This window comes from Danio aesculapii, chromosome 9, assembly GCF_903798145.1.
Source record: "Danio aesculapii chromosome 9, fDanAes4.1, whole genome shotgun sequence".
Taxonomy (NCBI): domain Eukaryota; kingdom Metazoa; phylum Chordata; class Actinopteri; order Cypriniformes; family Danionidae; genus Danio; species Danio aesculapii.
The window spans coordinates 25,145,233-25,166,579 of record NC_079443.1 but is presented as its reverse complement, the minus strand read 5'-3'; the positions used below and the strand labels follow the sequence as shown (position 1 = coordinate 25,166,579).

At 36.1% G+C, this 21,347-nt stretch overlaps 1 protein-coding gene and 1 pseudogene across 2 annotated transcripts; one reads left to right on the top strand and one right to left on the bottom strand.

Annotated features, from left to right (window-relative positions):
• Positions 1-3,905: 3,905 nt before the first annotated feature.
• On the bottom strand, positions 3,906-10,076 carry LOC130234934 (tripartite motif-containing protein 54-like; annotated as a pseudogene).
• Positions 10,077-11,321: 1,245 nt separating this feature from the next.
• On the top strand, positions 11,322-20,437 carry asb18 (ankyrin repeat and SOCS box containing 18). 2 transcript variants are annotated; one of them, XM_056464952.1, is made up of 5 exons: positions 11,322-11,550; positions 18,145-18,412; positions 18,763-19,276; positions 20,034-20,147; positions 20,262-20,437. In XM_056464952.1, exons 1-5 carry the CDS (start codon positions 11,508-11,510, stop codon positions 20,340-20,342), a joined length of 1,020 nt encoding a protein of 339 aa, XP_056320927.1. In that variant the 5' UTR covers positions 11,322-11,507; the 3' UTR covers positions 20,343-20,437. The 2 variants fall into 2 exon arrangements, with proteins under 2 accessions (XP_056320927.1, XP_056320926.1); XM_056464951.1 differs by lacking the exon at positions 11,322-11,550 and adding an exon at positions 15,497-15,810.
• Positions 20,438-21,347: the final 910 nt, after the last annotated feature.

Here is a 21,347-nt window from a genome sequence, read left to right as displayed (position 1 = left end):
ACTCTGCGTGAGAAACCAAGGAAGCGGTGCAAAACATCTGAACAGCAGACAGAGATGCACTGTCAACAAAACACTTGTCAGACAGTGGAAAACATCTTAAATACAACTGTGAGCCTCCCAAAATAAGCTGTCGTTGTTAGCACTTCTAAACAACACCTTACAGACAAAGGGTTTTTTTCTAGGCAATCATAAAAACCTTTACTTACTGGCAAACTCTGCCTTTGCCTTTCATGAGCCTATTTTACTAGATTAGGTAAGAAAACTACACACATTTGGTTTAAAATTTGGCCAATGTACTGCAGGCCACCTTGATTAACGGCCAAATGTATAAAATCTAATAAAATGAGATCAAGCAAATGAACAAATCGCAATGAGGGATTTTGTTTGACATGTAAAATTAAACTAGCACAAACCACCAGAACAATGCGCATAACGTGAAGTATTTATGCCAAAAAAATAATAATTTACAATATTGACAGCATACTCCAAAGCAGATTTGTACATGTAAAACTATTTGGAAATTGTCTTATATCACTGTGGCTGACTAGTTCAAGAAGCAAAACAGGAAAGAGCGACAGCAGTTTCATCACTGCACAGGATAGGATTTGCGAAGGGTCCTGGACACCAGAGTCTTTCTTCTGAAAAAACAGAGCATCTGAGAGGAGGTGAGGAAGAGGATGAGAGAGGGCGGAGTGCTTATCAGTTCTCAAGAAAAGCCACGTAGTCGGTAAGTCTGGCCAGCTGTTGTTCGTTTGGAACCAGCGAGACCGGAGGCGGATCTGGAGAGAGGGGAAGGCAGACGAGAAACATGAGAGATGAGGGGATTCCTTCAAGTGCTCTATGATCTGCTGTATAACACAGAGACATATGAATGTAAACAAAGATGTGCCACAGAACAAATGCATGAATGCATGTGCAAGAAAAAGAGTCCACTACAAATGCAACAGCTCCAGAATGAAAATTGTCATGGCAACCATGTTGAATTAATACACATCAGCTGCTTGTAGTGAAAGCTGCAGGTCATCAGTACTGGGAAACATTTCTCAATCATCAGTTACCCAAATGCATTACAGACATCTGCACTGTCTCACGGGGCCCGTGCAGAAACCCAGATGCTGCTTGTTCCTGTTCTTTTGGAATAAATGTGTCTCGTAAAAAGTTTGCTCAGTGGTTCCAGGCAAACACATAAAAAGCTGTGTGCAAAAACAAGGGAAAGAGCCGCATAGTTCAGAACGATGAGCTGAAGGTGTGTAGGATCTACGGAGATTCTTGTCGGTTACAAAATGAAGGCATATATGAGAGTCAGAGAACAAAGAATTTAAGTGGAATTGGGGTGAAGTCACCATTTCTTGTGCTTGTTATAAAATAACCATGCAGAACTCAATGGAACAAGTTTCTGTTCAGAGGAGGGGCGATGAATGAAACCTTATGGAGAAATGAGTCATAAAGTTGAAAAATAACATCTGTTCTTGCTAGTAATAAGAAGTGAAACAGCGCCCCCACCTGGTTTCTGTGGCATGATCATCCTGGTGTTTGGATCTGCCTGCCACCCATGACTAACTACACCTTGAGCAAAAAACAAAAGAACATTTACATTACAAAGACTTCACATTATATTTCTAAAAGATGCTTTGCAAAAGATCATAAAGAAAGAAATGAACAAAAAATTAAAGGTTGGTGTAAAAATAATCAGAAACGTATGACAGTCTAAGCAATGATCACTCAAATCTCAAAAACATGCACCTTTGACGGCTTCTTCTACTGAGTATCCCACAAAAGCAGCAAAGTCTTCTGCGCTGATAGAGGTGTAAGCTTGAGCCACTAGCCCATATGCCCTCCTACGAGTGGACTCTACAAGAAACACAAAACAAAGAAAAGGTTTTTTTCAAAAGGTTTTTCCTGGTTAAAAAATAAATAAAATTTTTTTTCAGTATTTTGGTTTCAAACACTATTTCCAGGGAATCTGTGGTTATGGTTTATACTAGGGCTGCACGATATTGGAAAAACATTACAATATTTTTTATTCTGTGATATATTTTGCGATAGGAATACAATTTCCCTTAGATCAGTTGAATAACTATTTGAAAAGAATGTATTATTTTAGATTGATTGGCATGATTCTGTAGGGGAGTGCAAAAAGGGTAGGGAACAATTTACACTAGTTTAATAAAGAAAAAGATTTTTAAAATGTATTTATTCATAAAGCGTTTTATTGTTTTCTGAGCAGTGGAACTGTATTCAGGTATACAGTAATTGAATAATCAAATGTAAAATACTAATGCATTCTTTTTATAAACACTTCAATAATAATTAATTTGTCAAAGGTACAATTTCTTATGCCTGAATGCTTTTAAAACCCACACAAAGTCACAGGCCTCAAAAAAACACTTGCATAATAAACTAAAATCCAGACTCAAGATTGCATATACTTGCAATGTGACTATTGTGAATGATCACATTGCGATATCGATACTGAAATGATATATTGTGCAGCCCTAGTATATATACATGTCTAATTAATATGGTATTTCTTACATATTTTGAACAAACATGCCACAAACTTATGGAATGGGCCCATAACATTCTTTGTTTCACTAGCCAATACAACAAAAAATATAGTGGCACCCATTCACATTAAAAATATCAACATACTAAATAAAGCAAAGTACATTTTTAGTTACAGATGGCCAAATCACAACCCACCAAAAATTGTTAGTTCACTCTAGAATTTGAGTCAGTAAGATTTTTAAAAGAAATTAAATGTTTGTATTTTTTGAAGTTTTACTTTAATCATTAATTTAATCATTAATACACTTTGAAGTATTACATTTTATTCATTCACCAAATTGGTGAGCAAGAGAGCCTAAAAAGTAAAATTGTGAGAAAATTTTTGCAATCATTTTGAGCAAAATAAAATGACTTCTATACCATCATATGCATTCATCTCCTTAAAAATATCTTTAATTTTTTTAATCTATTTTATAATGTAATAATTCTTAAACTGAGACATGATATGATGCAAGAATAGCATAGTTGCCATACATAATTACATAAAGCAGAGAAATATAAATATCAATTACTGATTATAGTAGTCATTGTGCATACTATATTTCTAGTGAGTCACTGCATTATTGGTATAGGACAAAAAAACATTCGGTCATTATTATAATAATTATTTAATACATAAAATTAATCATTATTTACATGCGTGAACAATAAAAACTAACTTTTCAGATTTATAATATTTTGCTTAAAATGTTATAAATTAAACATCTTTATTTAGATGCTGGTCCTATTAATGGGCAGAAGTCAAATGCTTAGACACTTCCAAACATCTTAGCTCTTGCACTAAATAAATAGCTCTCTCATGGCAACAGTGTTTACTTAAAGCTACTTGAATGCGACACCAGAGAGGTCAGAAGTGGCTACATGACTGCTTTTTTAACATTTAAAGGCAGACATGTGCATGTTATACAGAGATTGTTCTAGAAAGAAATCCAGATTCCACACTCAATGTGTAAAATGCATCTGTTGGCTTAGCATCTCACAAACTACAAGAGAGCTTGAACAGGAGAGTTTCTGCTCCCCAAATGGATGTTTTATATATGTATATATAAAATGAAGAGCTGCTGAGCAAGGCAGAGACTGGGTGTTGGGTGGTGGTAGGGGGAGTAATGGCCATCTGTCCTCTTCTGGTATTCTACCCCAGAGCCATATCTCATCCTCTTCCCTTTTAAAAATAGCATGTGCCTTTAACCAGAGAAGACAGTTGAGAGCAAAGAGTGCACAGAGTTTACTTGTAAACAGTTACCTCTGGAGTAACTCCAAGACTTTCATTGTATCTTTAAATGTGAATATTGATTTGTACAGCAAGTATGAACAATAAATAAATGTAAAAACTCAAATCTCAATTTTTAATTTTATTTATCATCAAACAGTTAAGTTACAGAACATAACATACAGAACTAGTAACTACAGACTGTATACAGCATATAAACAAAAGTGATTTATTTCTGAGCAAAACAAAAGATGGAAGAAAACTCTTAAGAACAACATCAGCATTTTGACTAAATTATAAAAAGTATAAAAATGGCACCTAGTTATTTGGAAATATTCTTTTGATTATACATGTTGAAATGACAACACTGCTTAGCAGTGAAATACGAACATTAAAACCTCTATTTTCTCATTTGTCAATGACCTTGCTAAATTTCTTGCAACTAATTTACTCCTCTTCCTGATCTTCAGCGTCTTCAAATTCCTCATCATCTTCTCCTCCAAAGTCCATCTTGGACAACAAAGTCTCCACCTGCTCCGTATCCAGAGTGAAATGGTCCATTCTTTCAAAGCCTGGCTCGGGCCTTTCTTCAGCAAGTGAGCCCTTAGCTGCATCTTTTGTCTGGGAGATCAGGTTCTTGGAGGCCTGCAGGAACTCTGCGGCACCACTTTGCTCCAGAGCTTGAACTGCCATGTCTGTTAACTCTGTGGCTGCCTGAAGACGATCCCCATAACGCCTGGCCAGACTCCTGAGTGCAGCAACCTTCTCATCTTGCTCCTTGCCAATACGCTCTAAGAGGGCATTTTTACGCTCCTCCAAGGCTGCATAGAGAGAATCAAAGCATTCACCAAGCTTTTGTTTGGCACGTTGAGCATTGTCCTGAACGGCTGTGCAGGCCTCCTCCATCTGGTTAAGCAACGCCTGAAGGCGACCATTCCCCGCCACAAGAGCATCGATGGCATTACTCAGCTCTCCCTTTTGAGCCTGATAGACACTAGCAAGTGGTGACACCTCACAGTCCTTATGCTGGCCAAATACCTTACACATGGAACAAGTGGGAGTATGGTGAGTAACGCAGTAGATGTTGATCTTCTCGTCCTCGTGCTCTTGACACATTAGCTCTTTGGAGCTTTTGGGTTTTATTGGACTTTCAGTGGTGCTGCCACCACCTCCTCCACCACCCTCTTGTTGCTGTTTGTAAATGTCAATTATGTTCTCAACAAGAAGATTCCTCTGAAGTCCATGCACACCATGGCGATCAAGAACCACTTCAAATCGGCAAGTTGGGCACCGAAAGACACCACCAGAGAAACGATAAGGGTTTCGAGAGTCATAAAGATCACTAGCACATCCTCGGCACAGGTTATGCTGACACGGCAGGATGACCACCGGTTTGGTAAACATGTCCAGACAGATTGGGCAACTTAGCTGTTTCTCAAGGCTCTCCATGGAGTCAGGAGACCCCAACAAAGAGGCAGTTCGCTGAATGTCCATGTTAGTGGTTGCTCTGACTCCTTTTGCTGTATCACTTTAGTGGCTTTCTCCTTGAATAATGAAGTTAAAAAAACAAGCTGCTGCACACAGCAGTGAATGATTCCATGCAGTTGTCAGATCTATTCTGGAGCAGAGTTCCCTTGCTCTTTATACCACCCTCAGCCAGAGGGTGACATACCCTTCCTCCAACCAATCAGAGCACACATTCCTATCCACTTGTTTTCAAGATTCATTTTTGGACATGAAAAAGCCCCCACCCCACCTTTTGTGTTGTGATGATACCATAACACCCCTACCCTATCCTGTACAGTGAAATTTCCTTAATGAAATATTTGCAAGGAGACAAACAAGTTTCATGTCAAGAAAACAAACTTTGTCTTTGTCTAAAAACATTCTTTGAACATGTATTACAAATCTCAAGATAGGAATATTGAAGGGGGGATGCTATATTGTACTCCATCATTACTTATCACATTGAATGTCTAGATATCAGGTAAAAACCTAACATAAAAATAAAGCATGGGTATTTTTTACTATCATGGGATTTAGTGAGTAGGGTTTTTGAAGAAAAAATCATCAGTAATTTCTTGATCAAATGGTCTTGAGAAATTTGTTTGTGAAAAACAACTGTTGATGTCCTAAAAGACAGTACATAGGGAACCCGTGAACACATGGAAAGGGTTATTTTTAACTTATCCTTGCTCCGGGAGGATCAGGTGCATGCTGGCACGTGGGTATCAAATGAAGACTATGTTTTAGCATGATGATATTACGTATATTAAACAGAGAGAAGATGTTGCAAAGATTGCTTGTTAGAACTTCTCGACAAGAAAAGTATGGTAAAACAAATAATTATACTTGGATAATAAAGTAATCTGCACTTTTTCATTATACCTGCAAGCAGTCAACATCTGAAAGATTCACACTGGGCCTGTGATTATGCAGAGATAATGCCTGGGCTAATTTTAGTCATGAACCACTTAAAGTGGAATCTGAAAATATCAAGATACATTACATGTTCATACATTTAACCACATCACTAAACAAGACCAAACAACACACATAACCATATTTAATGTGCCACCTACAAAGTATATTTATATAACATTTAACAGTTATTACCTTGAGGTAAAGGTCATTTAACAATAATGAATTCTGCCCAGCAAAATGATAGTCAAAATTCTCTCTCTTTAATTAAAACATGAAGATTTTGAAGACAATTTCAACTATGAGGTAAAACACTGATGTGAAAATGCACAAATTTGTTACACTATAAAAATCTATTTAGGAATCTAAAGGCTTGTTTGATTCTAAGCTACTTCAAAACATCTAGTTGTAATTGAAAACAAGCTTTTCCAAATAAACACAACTGATACACAACTGTTCAATCTTATGTGTATGTATAGAGAACGGACTTGTCAGCGAATGAGATGATACACAATCTACGCAAACACGACTGACAGATGTGCATGACCATTATACATGTTTTCTGCAGCAAATGACACATGAACACCGCGTTTTCAGATGGCATGTAAAGATGAAACGATTTAAGCTTTTACATGCAGCAGCACTCAATGTCATTTCCAGAGCACTGGACCAATTAGATGAAAGCTGAGGGGGGCAAGTCTAAAATTCTGTTTTTAAGTTGACAGAACAATGGCAACATGAAGGAACCATGTCTGAGCTCTGCATCTTGAATTTTCTGACATAAAGATCCATTCTTTGTAAATGGCTCATAAGTTGTGGCACTGCTGTGGTCTTTTACATCTAATTCCAGTTACTCGCACATCTGCACTAAATGCATTAAACTGAACTAGTACAGACTGTACTGAACCGTGAATCATGTATAAATACATATGGTTAGACCTAAATATATGCATAGATAAAGATATCCATAGGACATGAACATATAACGCCTTGCATTTATTTAACCCTTACAGACCTTGGGAAACTCTTGCAGATGGTATGATGTAAAAAAAAAAAAAAAAACCTGTTAAAAATTGTTCTTTTTATATTGATAAGTAAATATCTAATGTTCTCCCCTGCTGGAGACATCATAAGTGCTCAGAAGAGTCTGTGTTTGCCTCTTTGAAACATTCTGATCAATTACTGTTTTTGATAAAAAAAATCTAGTGGGAATGTATGATTTTGCATTAAAAACAAACCAGGGCTAAGCACACAATACGTTTCCATGTTTACATAAAATAAGTTGGCCAACTTGTAATAAGTGTCTTAAAGTCCCAATAAACCGTAAGCTGCGTTATTTTTTCACATTGTGATGCAGTTCCTACAGAAACAAAATTTTAATTGAGTAAACAGTGGGTGTGGCTTGTTTTTTTTTTTCTACCCCAGGCTCAACGCATGTAGTTAAGCAGCCATTTCATTTAGAAAAATCGAGGAAAGGGTTTTAGAAGAGTTATTACAACCTAACAGACTCCTCCTGCTCAACATTTGTGTTTGTTGTCAAAACTGACAGTTGGACCAGTGTGGTTAAGTATGTTAGCCAGACCCATTACCTCAAAATCACGTAATCTGAGAATTTAACTGAAAACAAACAGGAAGTGCATTTTCAGATTTTAATTAAAGATTAGAAGGGCAAACTATTTTTCTTTTTCTTAATGGCATGCTGAATTGTTCACCACAAAACTAGCAATGTGAGCTAACAAAACCATATGGTTAGTTTTTATTTCGTGGGGACTAGAAAACAATAAATTGCTATTTTGACAATTTTTTCTTAAATGTGTATTCCACACAATTGAGCTGCTGGTGCTGTGACTATTTTAGAGATGTGCCTTTTCAGTCACAAACTGCTCTCAGCATTTTTAAGCTTGTTTGAAAGCTGTGCGCTTGTTTTACTTGGTAATAACTTATAACTTTATGGATTTTTTCCCATTTCTTTACAAAAATCGTGATATATCATGGATGGTTTTCTTGTGATATATCAATATATCGCAGAATCACTGATTTATTAATATCGGAGACAAAAAAACATGATAATATAGTATCATGAGATAACTTGTGATTCCCAGCCCTACATGCTACACCACACTAAAGAATTACCATGGTCTATTATGGTATAAAACCAGTTTCATTGTATTCCGTCAACAAGGAAAAAGTTCACTGCGTCTAGCACGTCGAGTCGACTGATGCAGAGAACTCTTCTCCCCCTTGTCAGGCAGACCACAGATAGTTTGCAGGGACTTGACATAGTACATTAACTACATGTCGTTTACACAATTTCACTCACCAACAGTTTACAACCATTTATATTGCAGATAACTGCCGGATTATTAGTGCTCTTTCCACATATATGAAAGCTTTTATGAAAAGTTTTATGATTTTTTATATGAAAATATTAATTTTAGTATGCTGAAATGACATCAGCAAAAATCTAAAGACAAAACAAAAAACAAAACACAAAAAAAGAGATAAAAACTGAAACTAAGTTTAAGGGCAGAGTCAAAGACCTGCATCATCAAGCACAAACTTTTATATTTATAAATATATACATATATTTTTTTTTTACAGGCTGCCACTTTTTAAGGAATAAAACTAGTCTTCGGGAAACTTCCTAGAGTGCTTAACAAAAAGTGCACATCATTACATTACAGTCAAAATCAGAGGGGCTGCAGTTATACGGTATATAGCTTCTATCCAAAAAGGTGAGGTCTATGTGTACATGTTCAAGTGTATTTGTGTATTAAGTGTTTGTTGTCTTTGAATATTACATTGTGTCACTTCTCAAGAGACATTTTTGGCAGAGATGTTATAGATTCTTTTTAAACACGTTTTGTAATGTGTGTGCCTAACCCATCACAGATCTGTTGTGTGCACAAAACAGCAACTACAAGGTAACGGTATAGTCAACTACAATATAAGCCTCTTCATTATACTGTTGATTACACCCAGAATAAAGCATAAAATCCCAAGCCATATGACAGTACCGCACAGTACCTCTTAAAGCTTCCATCACAGGGAGAATGCTCTCAGACCACTGGAAAGCAGCAATAGCAGAGTAGATGCCTGGAAAGTCTCGCTGCCAGATCCGCTGTCCTACAGCCCATATAGCTGCCATCTCTGGGTTTGCCTGTAATTAAGAATTGTATCAGAGATCTTAAATTGGTTTTCCTTAATATTAGACACCACTGGGAGGGGGACTCACTGTTTGATTGCTTGAGGTATCCGTTTCCAAAGGTATCTGGCATTATTCCTACATAAAGCACATAGTTATTATGACAGAATCAAATGATGCTACAATAAGCCATTGAAATAATAAATATATGTAACATACATGTCGTTGTGCAGAAGATACAAGACTAGTAACTGGGAATATACTTGAGGCGTTGCAATGCCACCAGGAGCCTAAGATAGAAGGTATCAAACATTAATATAAACATAATGACTGCAGTCAGACAGCTTGTTATATAACAGTAAATACATTCGAATACAAGGAAAATATTAAAGTATTAATATTAAAGACAAAACTCAACAGATATTAACACAAATTAACAAATGGGCTTAATAGTTCGTTGTTGTGTAATCCCATGCTAATGTTTTCAATAGGCTTCATGACCAGTGTTGTTCATGTGACAGCCACGATACTGCTGGTCAGCAACTAACAAGCATGCACAGAATGAATGAACTAATAAATAAATCTCTCTGTCTTATTTACCTCCAGCTCCTGGGTTTCAAACTGCAACAGCAGCTTTTCATCAAGTTCAGCCATCATGACAGACACGGGCATCTTTTACAGGAGCTTCATATGCTAACGGCTAAGGAAAACAAACTGCTGCTTTTCCGGATCAATGGCGACACACTGACACCTGCTGTACTGGAGAGGAAACGACGCCACGCCCTTAAATGTAATGCAATGTTGTTTTTAAGAAATAAAAGGGTCATTCAAAAATAAAATAATAATTAAAAAATGGAAGGTTAGAAAATATTAAGTTTATTCTTAACACATAGAGAGAACTTAACAATTGTGTTCTGTCATCTCAGTCAGTCTTATTATTTCTTGTTTTATTACAATATTTCTGGCTCATATTCTGACACTATTCGTAGCCCTGTTGCAGATACGCATCACTAAATACTTAATTAGAACTAGGTTATGTAATAGGTCTAGTTTTCAGATATTAGTCTATTCCCTCTTTTCAGTGCAATTGTCATTCAGATAACCAGTCCTCATTTTGGAAGGTGATTACATGCCAGTTCCTGAAAAAGATGTGAGGTAGCAAGAAGACTGGCATTACAGGACGGGTCAAAGTACCACATACTGTACGTCATAATTGCTCACATCAACAGCAAAAAGGGCTGACAATAGTTTGACAATTTCAAAAGGTTTGGTCCTAAATACATGTTGCACACTACTTGTATACGGATTAAGTTAAATAACTAATTGTTTATATTTACACATTAATATGGTAAAAGTGTTTATTTCTTATAGCAATTTTGTGTCTGATTAGATTTGGAAGATCCAGAGACATTCCTCAGAAACCCATTTGTTGAAGTATAGCATTGGACACGTTGGAGAAGATGTAACCTACAGCAGCTGTTCTCAGAACAGCACAACAATGTGTGATGAACTTGATTTTCCTGATACTGCTGGCCAGCTGCTGGATCACCAGGTTTGAAGAGCAGTCCAGTTAGAAGAGCATGTCTCACTGTCCATAATCCACCTCTCATAACAACGCTCTGTATTTAGAAACATGTCTCCTAAATCATATCATTGCTGTGACATCTCTGCTTACACACGGAGAAGCTGTTGCTCATTTATAGACCTATATTTAAATTTTTCTACAGTTGCACCAAATTAAAACAGGTTATTTTCCCGTTGCATTGCATCTGTAAAACTTACACTTTATTACATCATTAGTTTTTTGCTATACTAACAGATTTCACAGTGGTATAAATCCTCACATCAGTCTCGTTTAGATTGACTGAGATCAACTTACAGTCTGAGCTGTCTATATTTAGATCTAGTCCCAAGAACAACAACAGATGCGCAACATATGAAACATATTACAGTCTCAGACAGTGTGACAAGGCAAAACCCAACTAAGAGTCTTGTGACACAATGTCAGATGGCATTTCATTGGAATACACAGCTGAATCAGAATTTGTTGAGGCTCTTAAAGAAGCACAGAGTGAGGGGGACTCTTCACGTCTGCAGACCCTTTTGACAAAAGCAAGCAAAGAAAATCCAAATGTCATCATAGAGTTGTAAAATGATGACTGGATGAAAGACCCTGATGTTGTGCTCCCCCCAGCTGTGTTGTTGGGTAAGTACAACTCAGATAGGTCTCTGGCTGATGTTTGAACATGTTTGATTCAATATAGATTTTACAGTTTGAATTGCATCCTTATTTTTGAAGTATGAACAGATTTTGTTCTCCCATCAATCAATTTTTTTTCTCAAAATACTCTCTGTATTTTGTTGAACCTGTTTACACCTTTACAATTCCCAGTTTACTGCATTTTTCTTCCCAGCCTTCCACCTTCTGAAACACTAAACCAAGGGTTTCATGTTTACATTCTATAAAGTAAAGTTAAATTAACTGTAAATGAAACAAAATTATATAAAATAAAAAACAAAGTCTATGACTTTTAGATTGTTACATAAATATACACAATTGGTATAAAAATACAGTATTTTATGTTTTTGAGTTGAATGGTACTCAAGACGATATTAAGGTCAGGTTTAAAAAGTTAGACAAGTCAGTGATCTATTTTCTCATATAAAAAAAAACTTGATATATAGTGCTGCTGTGAATAAATCAGGCTATTGAATAACATTTGGTCTTTTGATGAAACTACCAAAGGGATAACTACTCAAGTTATCTGGGTTAAAAAAAAAAAAAAAAAACTCACTTTTAAGCATATTTAATGATTTGCATAGGCTAAATTCTGAAGCACAGAAGATCAGAGATTAAAAACTTAGAAGACACTTTCAAATACCTCCAGTTTTTGGTATTAATCTGGCACCAAGATGGTTGAATGTTCTAATGTCTTCAGCCATTCTAACAGCAGGTTTTCCAGTTAAAGGCCAAAGTGATGAAGAAACAGCCACAGTAAAATATATTGGTCATTACAAACATGTTCTCTCAAAAAAAAAAAACATTGCATCTTTTTAAAATGTCATTAATTCATTGTAGTTCCTCTAAAAGGCTGGCTGTCTATAAAAAATAAATGCGCATGTGAACAGAATAATAAGTCTCAATGGGCAAATGGTTCAACACTTGCCACTGGTGTCTTGATGTTAGAGAATATCAGACTGAAGGCCCACCTGAGGAGTAAAGTGTGTGAAAAGGGAATGGGGTGTGTTTTCTGCAGCATGAACTGTGCCTGTTACGCCTGTTAAGACTGTGGGTGAACACACCAAACGAGCAACAGCCTACTGAAATGAGAACATAGGTTCTGCAACTGTGTGAGAGGAGGTACCTTTCCATAAGCAGGTGTCAATATTGTCATCCCTCAAAAGGAAATCTGAACTGGTACTTCGCACAAACAAACAATAAACAAAGTAGCATTTATGTAACATTTTCAAAGTACTTCTCACTCACCACAGAGGGCCTGTGCAAATACTTTTATATTCTGTGATCCATATTGTTTACAAATATTTTAGAAATGCCCAGTCAACTCTGCAAATGGGTAAAGCAGTTCCCTAAAGATGAAAGCATTGAAATAATGAAATGGCCACCCAGTGTCCTGATCCAAACCTGATTAAAACTCTGTTATCCACAAAATAATATGTATATAATATGCATGTAATTGTCCTCTTTTGCATCAAATCAAGTTAAACTTTAAACTTATATTTGTCCTCATCGTTCAGACATTTTTGACAGTAAATCAGCAGAGTCATAACACACTAGATGTTATCAACTCGTCTGGAGATTTTTTCTTTTTAATGAACCTATGTGGTTATATGCAAGGTTAGCAAATATTGGCCTCATCTAATGATTACTTGCACTTACACAACTAGATAAGAACTCCCTAATAACATTCAACATTTGTGAAGTCCTGTATTAAAACAAGTTGTTTTGACTTATTTTAATTGATCAACACAGTTAGGGTTAAATAATGAAAGAGATTGCATAAAGGAGAAATTAAGGCCCTTTCACTTCTCACTGGAATTACAGATGACAGCTCAGGGCACTTTTGGAATTAAGGTCACAATGCAAAGCACTAGTGTGGATCAAATTCCCCAGCAGCTTTGATTGGAGGACAATGTCATCACACCTCATGATTTGTTGAAATGGAGAGACTGATTCTATTCCTGGCTTGTTTAGCGGTGATATCACCAGCAATGCTTTCCACTCAGCTGTGCATCTGGCATGTTTATCGAACTGACCTCTTCAAACACTCAACCTCTGTGTTGTTGTGTTGTTTGAAAACAATGGCCAAGGCACCCAAGTCATGCAATTGCCCTGCACTGATCACATGTCATTTGGACTAAAAATACAATATATAGAGCAACAGAGATAATATAAATAGCCATAAAATCACACAGGTAAGAAGTGGAAAGGATTGTCAGGATTAGCCATGCTCTCCCAATGTAGTGGGGTGTGTGTTGAGAGTCGAAAGGCCTCGCTTTTGAGAGAGAGAAGTCAGTCATCCTTAGATAGCGTTAGGACAGAAAAGGGCTGCAGACAACCAGGGATGGACTTTCTTTGTCCCCCTGTTCTCAGTGACCTCTTAACTCACCACTGGAGAGACATGCAGGATGGGTTCACGGATCCAGAGCAGCTGAACAAAGTGCTAGAATTTGAGAGCGATGAATTGCTGTGGACTGCTCAGAAACGGGGTGAGTCCGAATTGATGGCAGAGGCAACGAGTGCCTATGTTTAAAAAGACAAAACATAATTATTTGTTTATTTCAGCATCATTATTGGCTGGAGGTGTGCAAGTATATGTTGCAAATTACACCAGCATATGCTAAAGTTTGGATACTGCCTCCAAAAAGAGATGCAGGAAGGCTAGAGTTATTAACAGACTTCTAAAATAGATTAAGCAGAAGCCATCCTGATGGTCTAGTGCTGGTTTTGTTCTCCTGGTAAAACAATAACAACAACAACAACAACACTCTGGTCTTACTGATGTGCAATATTAAACAGCAATGTCTTGTTAAACAGCACCACAATATCTTGAACCTAAATAATACATTACTGATATGATAAACTGCTTTAGAAATGATTCACTTTTTCAGTCTCATTTTGACATCACATGTATAAATTGTGCACTAATAGACCTTTTATAAGAAAAAAGAACTTTACTTTTTCATATATGGAAACATCACAATGTGCAAAAAAAGATGATAAGTTTATTATAACTATTTTGGTTAATGTCCTGCAGTAAATATGGCCATTAACTGGATATGTACTTGACATACTGTATATGAGTCACACTGTAATCCAGGCTTTGAACACCGACAGCGTGTCTGCTAGTAAACATCCCTCACATTCTCTGCACTCCCTGCTGATGAGACAGGCGTCTTACACGAGACACAATGACATATTAAAGCTTTTCATGCAAGCATAACAAAGCTTGCATCTTCTAAAATAGACTAAATGTGCCATGCTCTACAAGTCCTTTATCACTTAGAAAGCCCTCAACTCACGGCATTGTGCCTCGCTCTGTCTGTGGGTGAATGCAGCATTACTGGCCTGAGGAATCTGTGTGGAGTTGACACAGGATTTCTAAGGGATTGTGGTAATCTTCTGTGCATATGAATGTCATGCACGATCAGTGCTCGAAAGCCCTGGTCCCAGTCACTGTTTGTGTCTGTCACCATGCAACAGTCCTACTACGCATTCTACAGATTCCAGTAAAGATTTATCTAGTGTGCCCTCAAAATAAAAGATCTCATACTGCACAACCAAGAGATTATGCCACAGCAATTAAACTCTGTGCTATACATATCTAATGTAATCTATGCTACAGGCCCTTCTTAGCATACGTGGAAGTAGCACATAAAATTTGATCTGTTAAACAATAGAGCATCTCATAAATGTTCCAGAAAGACAGATTAATTATTCAAATAAAACAAAAGGCAACAAATGGACATAGATGATTGCAGCTTAAGGGATTTCGCATCTATCTCGTACATCAACAACTAAAAATGACCTCGGTAAGCTTATGGCCAACTGATGGAGAACAATGGCTTACTAAAAATAGAAACAAAAAGTGCTTGAAGCTGGATGAAAACATCACTAGCACTATATAAAGTCCAGTCCTTAAAAGTGTAGGCCATTTGAAAAGGTAGGAGGAGATGCTAAGAACTATGCGCTTTGAGAACCTCTGCTCCACCGTGCAGCTGAATGGATGGCAGGCTATGCTGGATGATAGCAATAAGTCAGGACAGGATCACTGGGAAAGAGCTCATTTACGCTCCTTATGGCTTTATAGAGCTGTAGTGAAGGGAGACACCAGAGGGCTTAGAACCCTCCTAAAAAGGAATTATATTGATGTCGATGTGTTTTACAATGTGAGCCAGGAGGAACTCGAGTGGCAGACTCAATCAGAAACTACATTTGGACCCTCAGGTAAAAACAGTCATTTGAGAAAAATCTAAACTTCATGTAGGCCAACACAATCTCTCAGAACATATGGTAGAATGTTGTACCAAAAAAGGTGAAAAGCCTGGTCACTGGGGCAGTACCTTTTTATGGAACAGAATTGTACCTTAAGACAAAGAAACAAATTTGTACCATTGCAGTTTGTACCTTTATGGACTTGATTTGTACCATGAAAAACCAATGTACCTTTGGTTTTTAAAACCTGCAGATCCAATATTGTACCTTCATCAAAGGTACAAATCTGATCTATGAAGGTGCCATTACAGTGACAAGACACTTTGTACAGTGTCAAATTTGTTCCTTTAAGAACTATTTAAAGGCATTTTGCATTTTATTTAAATATAAAACATCAAATACATTTTTAAACAATTTTTTTCAAAAAAGTTTCTTTCAAATGCACCTTTTCCATTTACAATAAAGAATAAAAAATACTTTAACCTAAATCAAAAGATCTATTTTTTGCTAAACATTTCACAACACTTTCCACAATGTACAATTTAAAACTCTTTTCTCCAATTTTCACACAAAACCTTTGTAATTGAATTTACTTCAATGAATAGAAATAGAATTATGCGAAAGTATTGTAACGAGATATGCACAATGTTTGATTAGCTTTACAATAATAAAATGTCTGCATGAACACTTTGCATATGCAGGACATGCGTAATGGCAAACGCCAAAAGGTGCGGATATCAATAATGAAAACATGTTTATCAGAAAATGCTTACTAAACATTTATTAAAAATGCCTTTAATGTTTAGTTTACAATACCTATAGTTTTATGTTTTACCAGCTGCTTTGTATTATTGTATTATAGAACTTAATAATTAATGCTCATGAGTTTCTTTAAGCATATGCTTTTAAATGATGATTCATATTTTAAAATGGAAATTTTTTCTAAAATCACTTTGCCTTTCGAGTAATATTTATTTTCATAGATATTGTAATAAAGGAGTTGTCCAACACTTATGTAACTTTTTTATGAGAACAATTGTGTTCATTTCATTTACTTCATTTCAATACCAAAAAGGTACAAAACAGTATTATATGAAGTATTTTCTGTACCATATGAGGTACAACTTTTACAAAGGTACAAAACTGTTCCTTAAAGAACATTATTTGTACCACCATGTATTTATATATATATATATATATATATATATATATATATATATATATATATATATATATTCTCTGATACCTTTTGGGAATATTTCACATTCTTTCTATGTCTGAAAGTAAGGACAAAGTTATCAATATCAAAATTCACAACAGTTTTATGTGGGTTGTTGTATCATGAAAACATTAGTTGGTTCAGCTAAACTACTAGAAATTAAAAGACATTTGGTTAATATTAAGGATGATGATAATAAATTAGTTAACCATGATAAGAATTTTGACTGATAAAAAAAAACGACAATTTGTACATAATTCATATTATTGTTAGAAATAATGGCTACTATGGCCAAATTCAATTCATATTTACAAATATACACTTTAAACACAGCAGACTATTTTAGTTTTTCTCAATTCACAACAAAACAGTGACACTGTGATTTAAAAAAAAAAACTAGCATTGATCGACTGTACTTTCATTAACTAACATTAACAAAGATGAATAAATACATTAATAAATGTACTGTTCATGTTAGAAAGTATATTAGCATTAACAAATGGAACCTCATGGTAAAGAGTAACCCACTTTTCCTGTGTTTCACATATTCAAATCTAATGTGCTGTCCACAAAAACCTGATACTAATAATCCCGTGGTCAAAACTCAAAATTATGTTGATTGTGAATTTTTTTAAGTTTGAAGTTATTATATAAATGTGTCAAATGTTAAAATATATTCAGTTCATGTAATAGAGCCAAATGCATATTTTCAGTGCAGTAAATCAACATTTTAACCCCCGAAATTGAAAATGGTCCCCTGTTAGATGGTGACAAGCAAAGCCTGCTTGGTTCCTTTTTAATACTCTAAAGAATATTTACACTCTAAAGAACCTTTTGTGGATTTACAGAGGGTGTTCCGTGGATGGTAAAGGTACTTTGTACAAATATAAAATGTTTATTTTTAAGAGTGTACAGTGAAAGAGCAGATTCTGATCCATTACATGTTAAGTGTGTCACATCATTCATTCACTCAGAAAAGCACACAGTATAAAAACGTCACTTTAGATCTGTTTAATGCATCCATGTCAAATAAAAGTATAGATTTTAATTATATATTTCTCTTGTCCTTATTTTAATATTTGTCTTACGTTCTGTTAAAAATGGCCTGACATTATCTCCCAATTCAGGTCTTTGGTCTCTGGAGTATAAAAGGGAACTGACAAGCCCTCTGTGCATTGCTGCAGCACAAGGTTTCACTGAATGTCTGCAGTATTTACTGGAGCACGGAGCGCATCCTAACCTTATCGCAGGAGGAAAAGCGGCACTTCATGAGGCCTGTGCAAATGCCAACACTGAATGTGTAGAGCTGCTGCTGGAACATGGAGCTAATCCTAACCAGATGACAGAAGAGGGACTGACTGCCTTACATCTCTGCAGAACACCACAATCACTACGGTATCTTTATATCAATAGGATAAACACTAAAACTGCATAATGTCTTATTGCATCCAGACCAGTAATTTGCTCCTGCATGGCGTAATACATTTGCTGGCATTAATCCTAAAACACAACAGCCAAAACACCTCTACAATTTTACTGATAGAGTATAACTCTAAAGATGCAAAAATAACAAAATAAATGTACATGTAAATAGTTTTTTAGTCTTTCTGTTTGAAAATTTCCCTTTTAATTCAGTGTTTAACTATGTCAATTTTATGAAACTTGCTACTGCATATTGTAATTCAGTTTAAGCAGCAGTGTTTGCATTTTCACAACAAGAATTTTTTGTACAATTTTTATTGTAGTTGTGCAAAAGCCTTGGTAAGATATGGTGCCAAGGTAAACATTGCCAGTGAGGAAGAGGATGAAACACCACTGCACGTGGCAGCTAGACATGGTCTGCCCCACCATGCCCAGCTGTACCTACGATTTGGAGCCTGTGTGAACCATGGCAGCTCTTCAGGTGAAACACCACTAGGGGTGGTTTGTGGAGTCACCCCAGAAAAGAAAGACAGCAGCCAAGACGAACGATACCTCGAGCTGTGTCGTCTCCTTCTGGCCTATGGAGCAAACATTAACTTGGCTGATAAAGAACACCGCAGTCCTCTACACAAGGCTACCCGCAGTGTTCAGCACAAGATGGTGGAGCTTCTGTTGGACCATGGGGCAGATATCAATGCCATTGACTATAATGGATGTTCACCACTCTCTAGTGTTCTGCAGAGCTCTGTGGTTCGGCAGGAGTGGCAACCACACACCCTTGTTCAGACCTTGTTAAATCGTGGCTCTATTAAAGTCTGGCCACAAGCCCTGCTGAAGGTAATCACTAATAATGTTAAGATTGCATTCAAACATTGTATTGCATAAGCATTCAACAGAAAAAAACTAAATATTATAAGAAGTCTAAACAATTGAATTAGATCTGACCTTTTCTGGCAGCACTATAAGTAATTTTCTATTCATTTTTCCAAAGGAAATTTTTAAAAAGGGTCTTTAGTAAAGCTTCATACATCATGAACCAAGTCAGCTAGCTGCATTAATAACAATACAAATTTTGATATGATGTGATGAAAATCTAAGTTGAATGAACATTGGACAAAAAGACACAGTGTACAACACCAACTATAGTTTTCATTTTCATTGAGTAAACAACTGCAATGCAAAAGCATTTCTAAAGACAAAATTAAAAAACAACTACCCATTGAAGCTGTTGATTGTACTCATAGACAAAACATATTTCAGACATGTAGTATTCAGAAAGTGTAGTAACACGAAATCAATTATGTCATTCCTAGCAAGGTAAAGGTCTCCTTATTTGCTGCAACAGCTGAATGAATGCAAGCAGATTAAACAAGTTCAACAAGAGAAAACATAATCCATTAACAACACTGAAGCTCTAAATAAATCTTATCTTAAAAGTTTATCAATGGCTGTTTAAAAAAAAACGCAGAGAAAATTAACAGAATTGTACTTCTGGGACCTAGATGCATTCTAATAACTTACTGAGCTCCCATCTTAAATTTCCTTTGATCTGACCAGTTGACAAAAATAATTAATTTGATGCTGTTTTTTTAAGGTACTAACAGCCTGTGCTGAGGCACCTAAAACAGTGGAAATCCTGTTTAACTCATACACGCTTGTTCCTGTAACCTCCAGATGGGTTGAGGCCATACCTGAGGATACTTTCCATGTGAGTCTCTTAACATTTCACAGGAATTTTTGCATTTTTCTTTAAGCTAAAAGCTTAAAAGTAATCAACTTTGAATCAAGTCAATGCATTACACTTTAATATTCCTTTTTTTAGCTTCACAGACCCTTTTATGAATCTCTTTTGCACTGGAATATAAGCCACGTAGTTTACGGCATCTGTGTCGGTCTGCTCTGAGAAAACAGTTTGGAAAGAACTGCTGGTCAATCATTCCCAATCTTCCTGTGCCAAAGTCACTGCAGCGGTATCTTCTCCTGGAACCGGAAGGATACATTGACTAGAATCAGACCTGGAGAGAAACCTTCAGAAGCTTATTTATTACTTTTTTTAATATTATGAATGAAATAGTCTGACTAAGCTGAATTCCATTTCACTTCCAAAACCTTCAGACCTTTGTAAAATTTCTGTTTTATTGAGTGTGTTTTTTTCCACCTGTTTTCATAAACTGATGCATCAGTGTAAATAGGTTTGAAGACTTTTTTGTTGATTGAATGACAGTGTGTTGCATATGTTAGGAATCTTTCAATAATATCTGTTAATATGCAGTTGCTGCTTATTAATGTTTATTAAGATTTTATTTATTTATTTTATTTTTTTGCTTTCAAGTAAAATAAAACCTTTTGTTCAATTTAATTCTGCATCATTTATTTCAGCAAAGCAACTGCATGGCATACACAATACACTGGAATAAACTTATGCTGACCAGCCTGAATGCTTGAAACTCTAGTTTTTTGACCAGAAAACACATTCACCACCAAATTTATCATGTACATCTTTTCAAACATAAATATCTATTCAGCCAACCACATGGCACCAACTTAATATATTTAGGCATTAACATGATAAAGATGATTGCCTGAAGTTCTGTCTGTGCAAACCGTTGGTGCAAACTTAAGCATTTGAGCTAGAGCAGCAGAAAATCACCCTGGCACCAGTCCTGCCAAAGGAAACTAATCATTCACTTGTGACCAAAACTAGACAACAGAAATTTGACAAACGGTTGTCTTATTTCACTCACTATCCTTCAGCTTAGCCCATGATTTATCAGGGGTCGCCACAGCAGATTGAATCACCAATCCCTTGAGTGTATTGTGTCTGACACTGCATCACTGAGATATGCAGTCTCAGCTTGCATCATCAAGACTGCATCCAGATACTATTGAATTAGTCTGGCTGCTGGCA

Coding starts and splice junctions, on each gene's coding strand:
- asb18 (XM_056464951.1), top strand. CDS start 15,537: ATGCTAAGAACTATGCGCTTTGAGAACCTCTGCTCCACCGTGCAGCTG. Junction 18,413..18,762: donor AGAACACCACAATCACTACG/GTATCTTTATAT, acceptor TTTTTATTGTAG/TTGTGCAAAAGCCTTGGTAA. Junction 19,277..20,033: donor GGCCACAAGCCCTGCTGAAG/GTAATCACTAAT, acceptor TGTTTTTTTAAG/GTACTAACAGCCTGTGCTGA.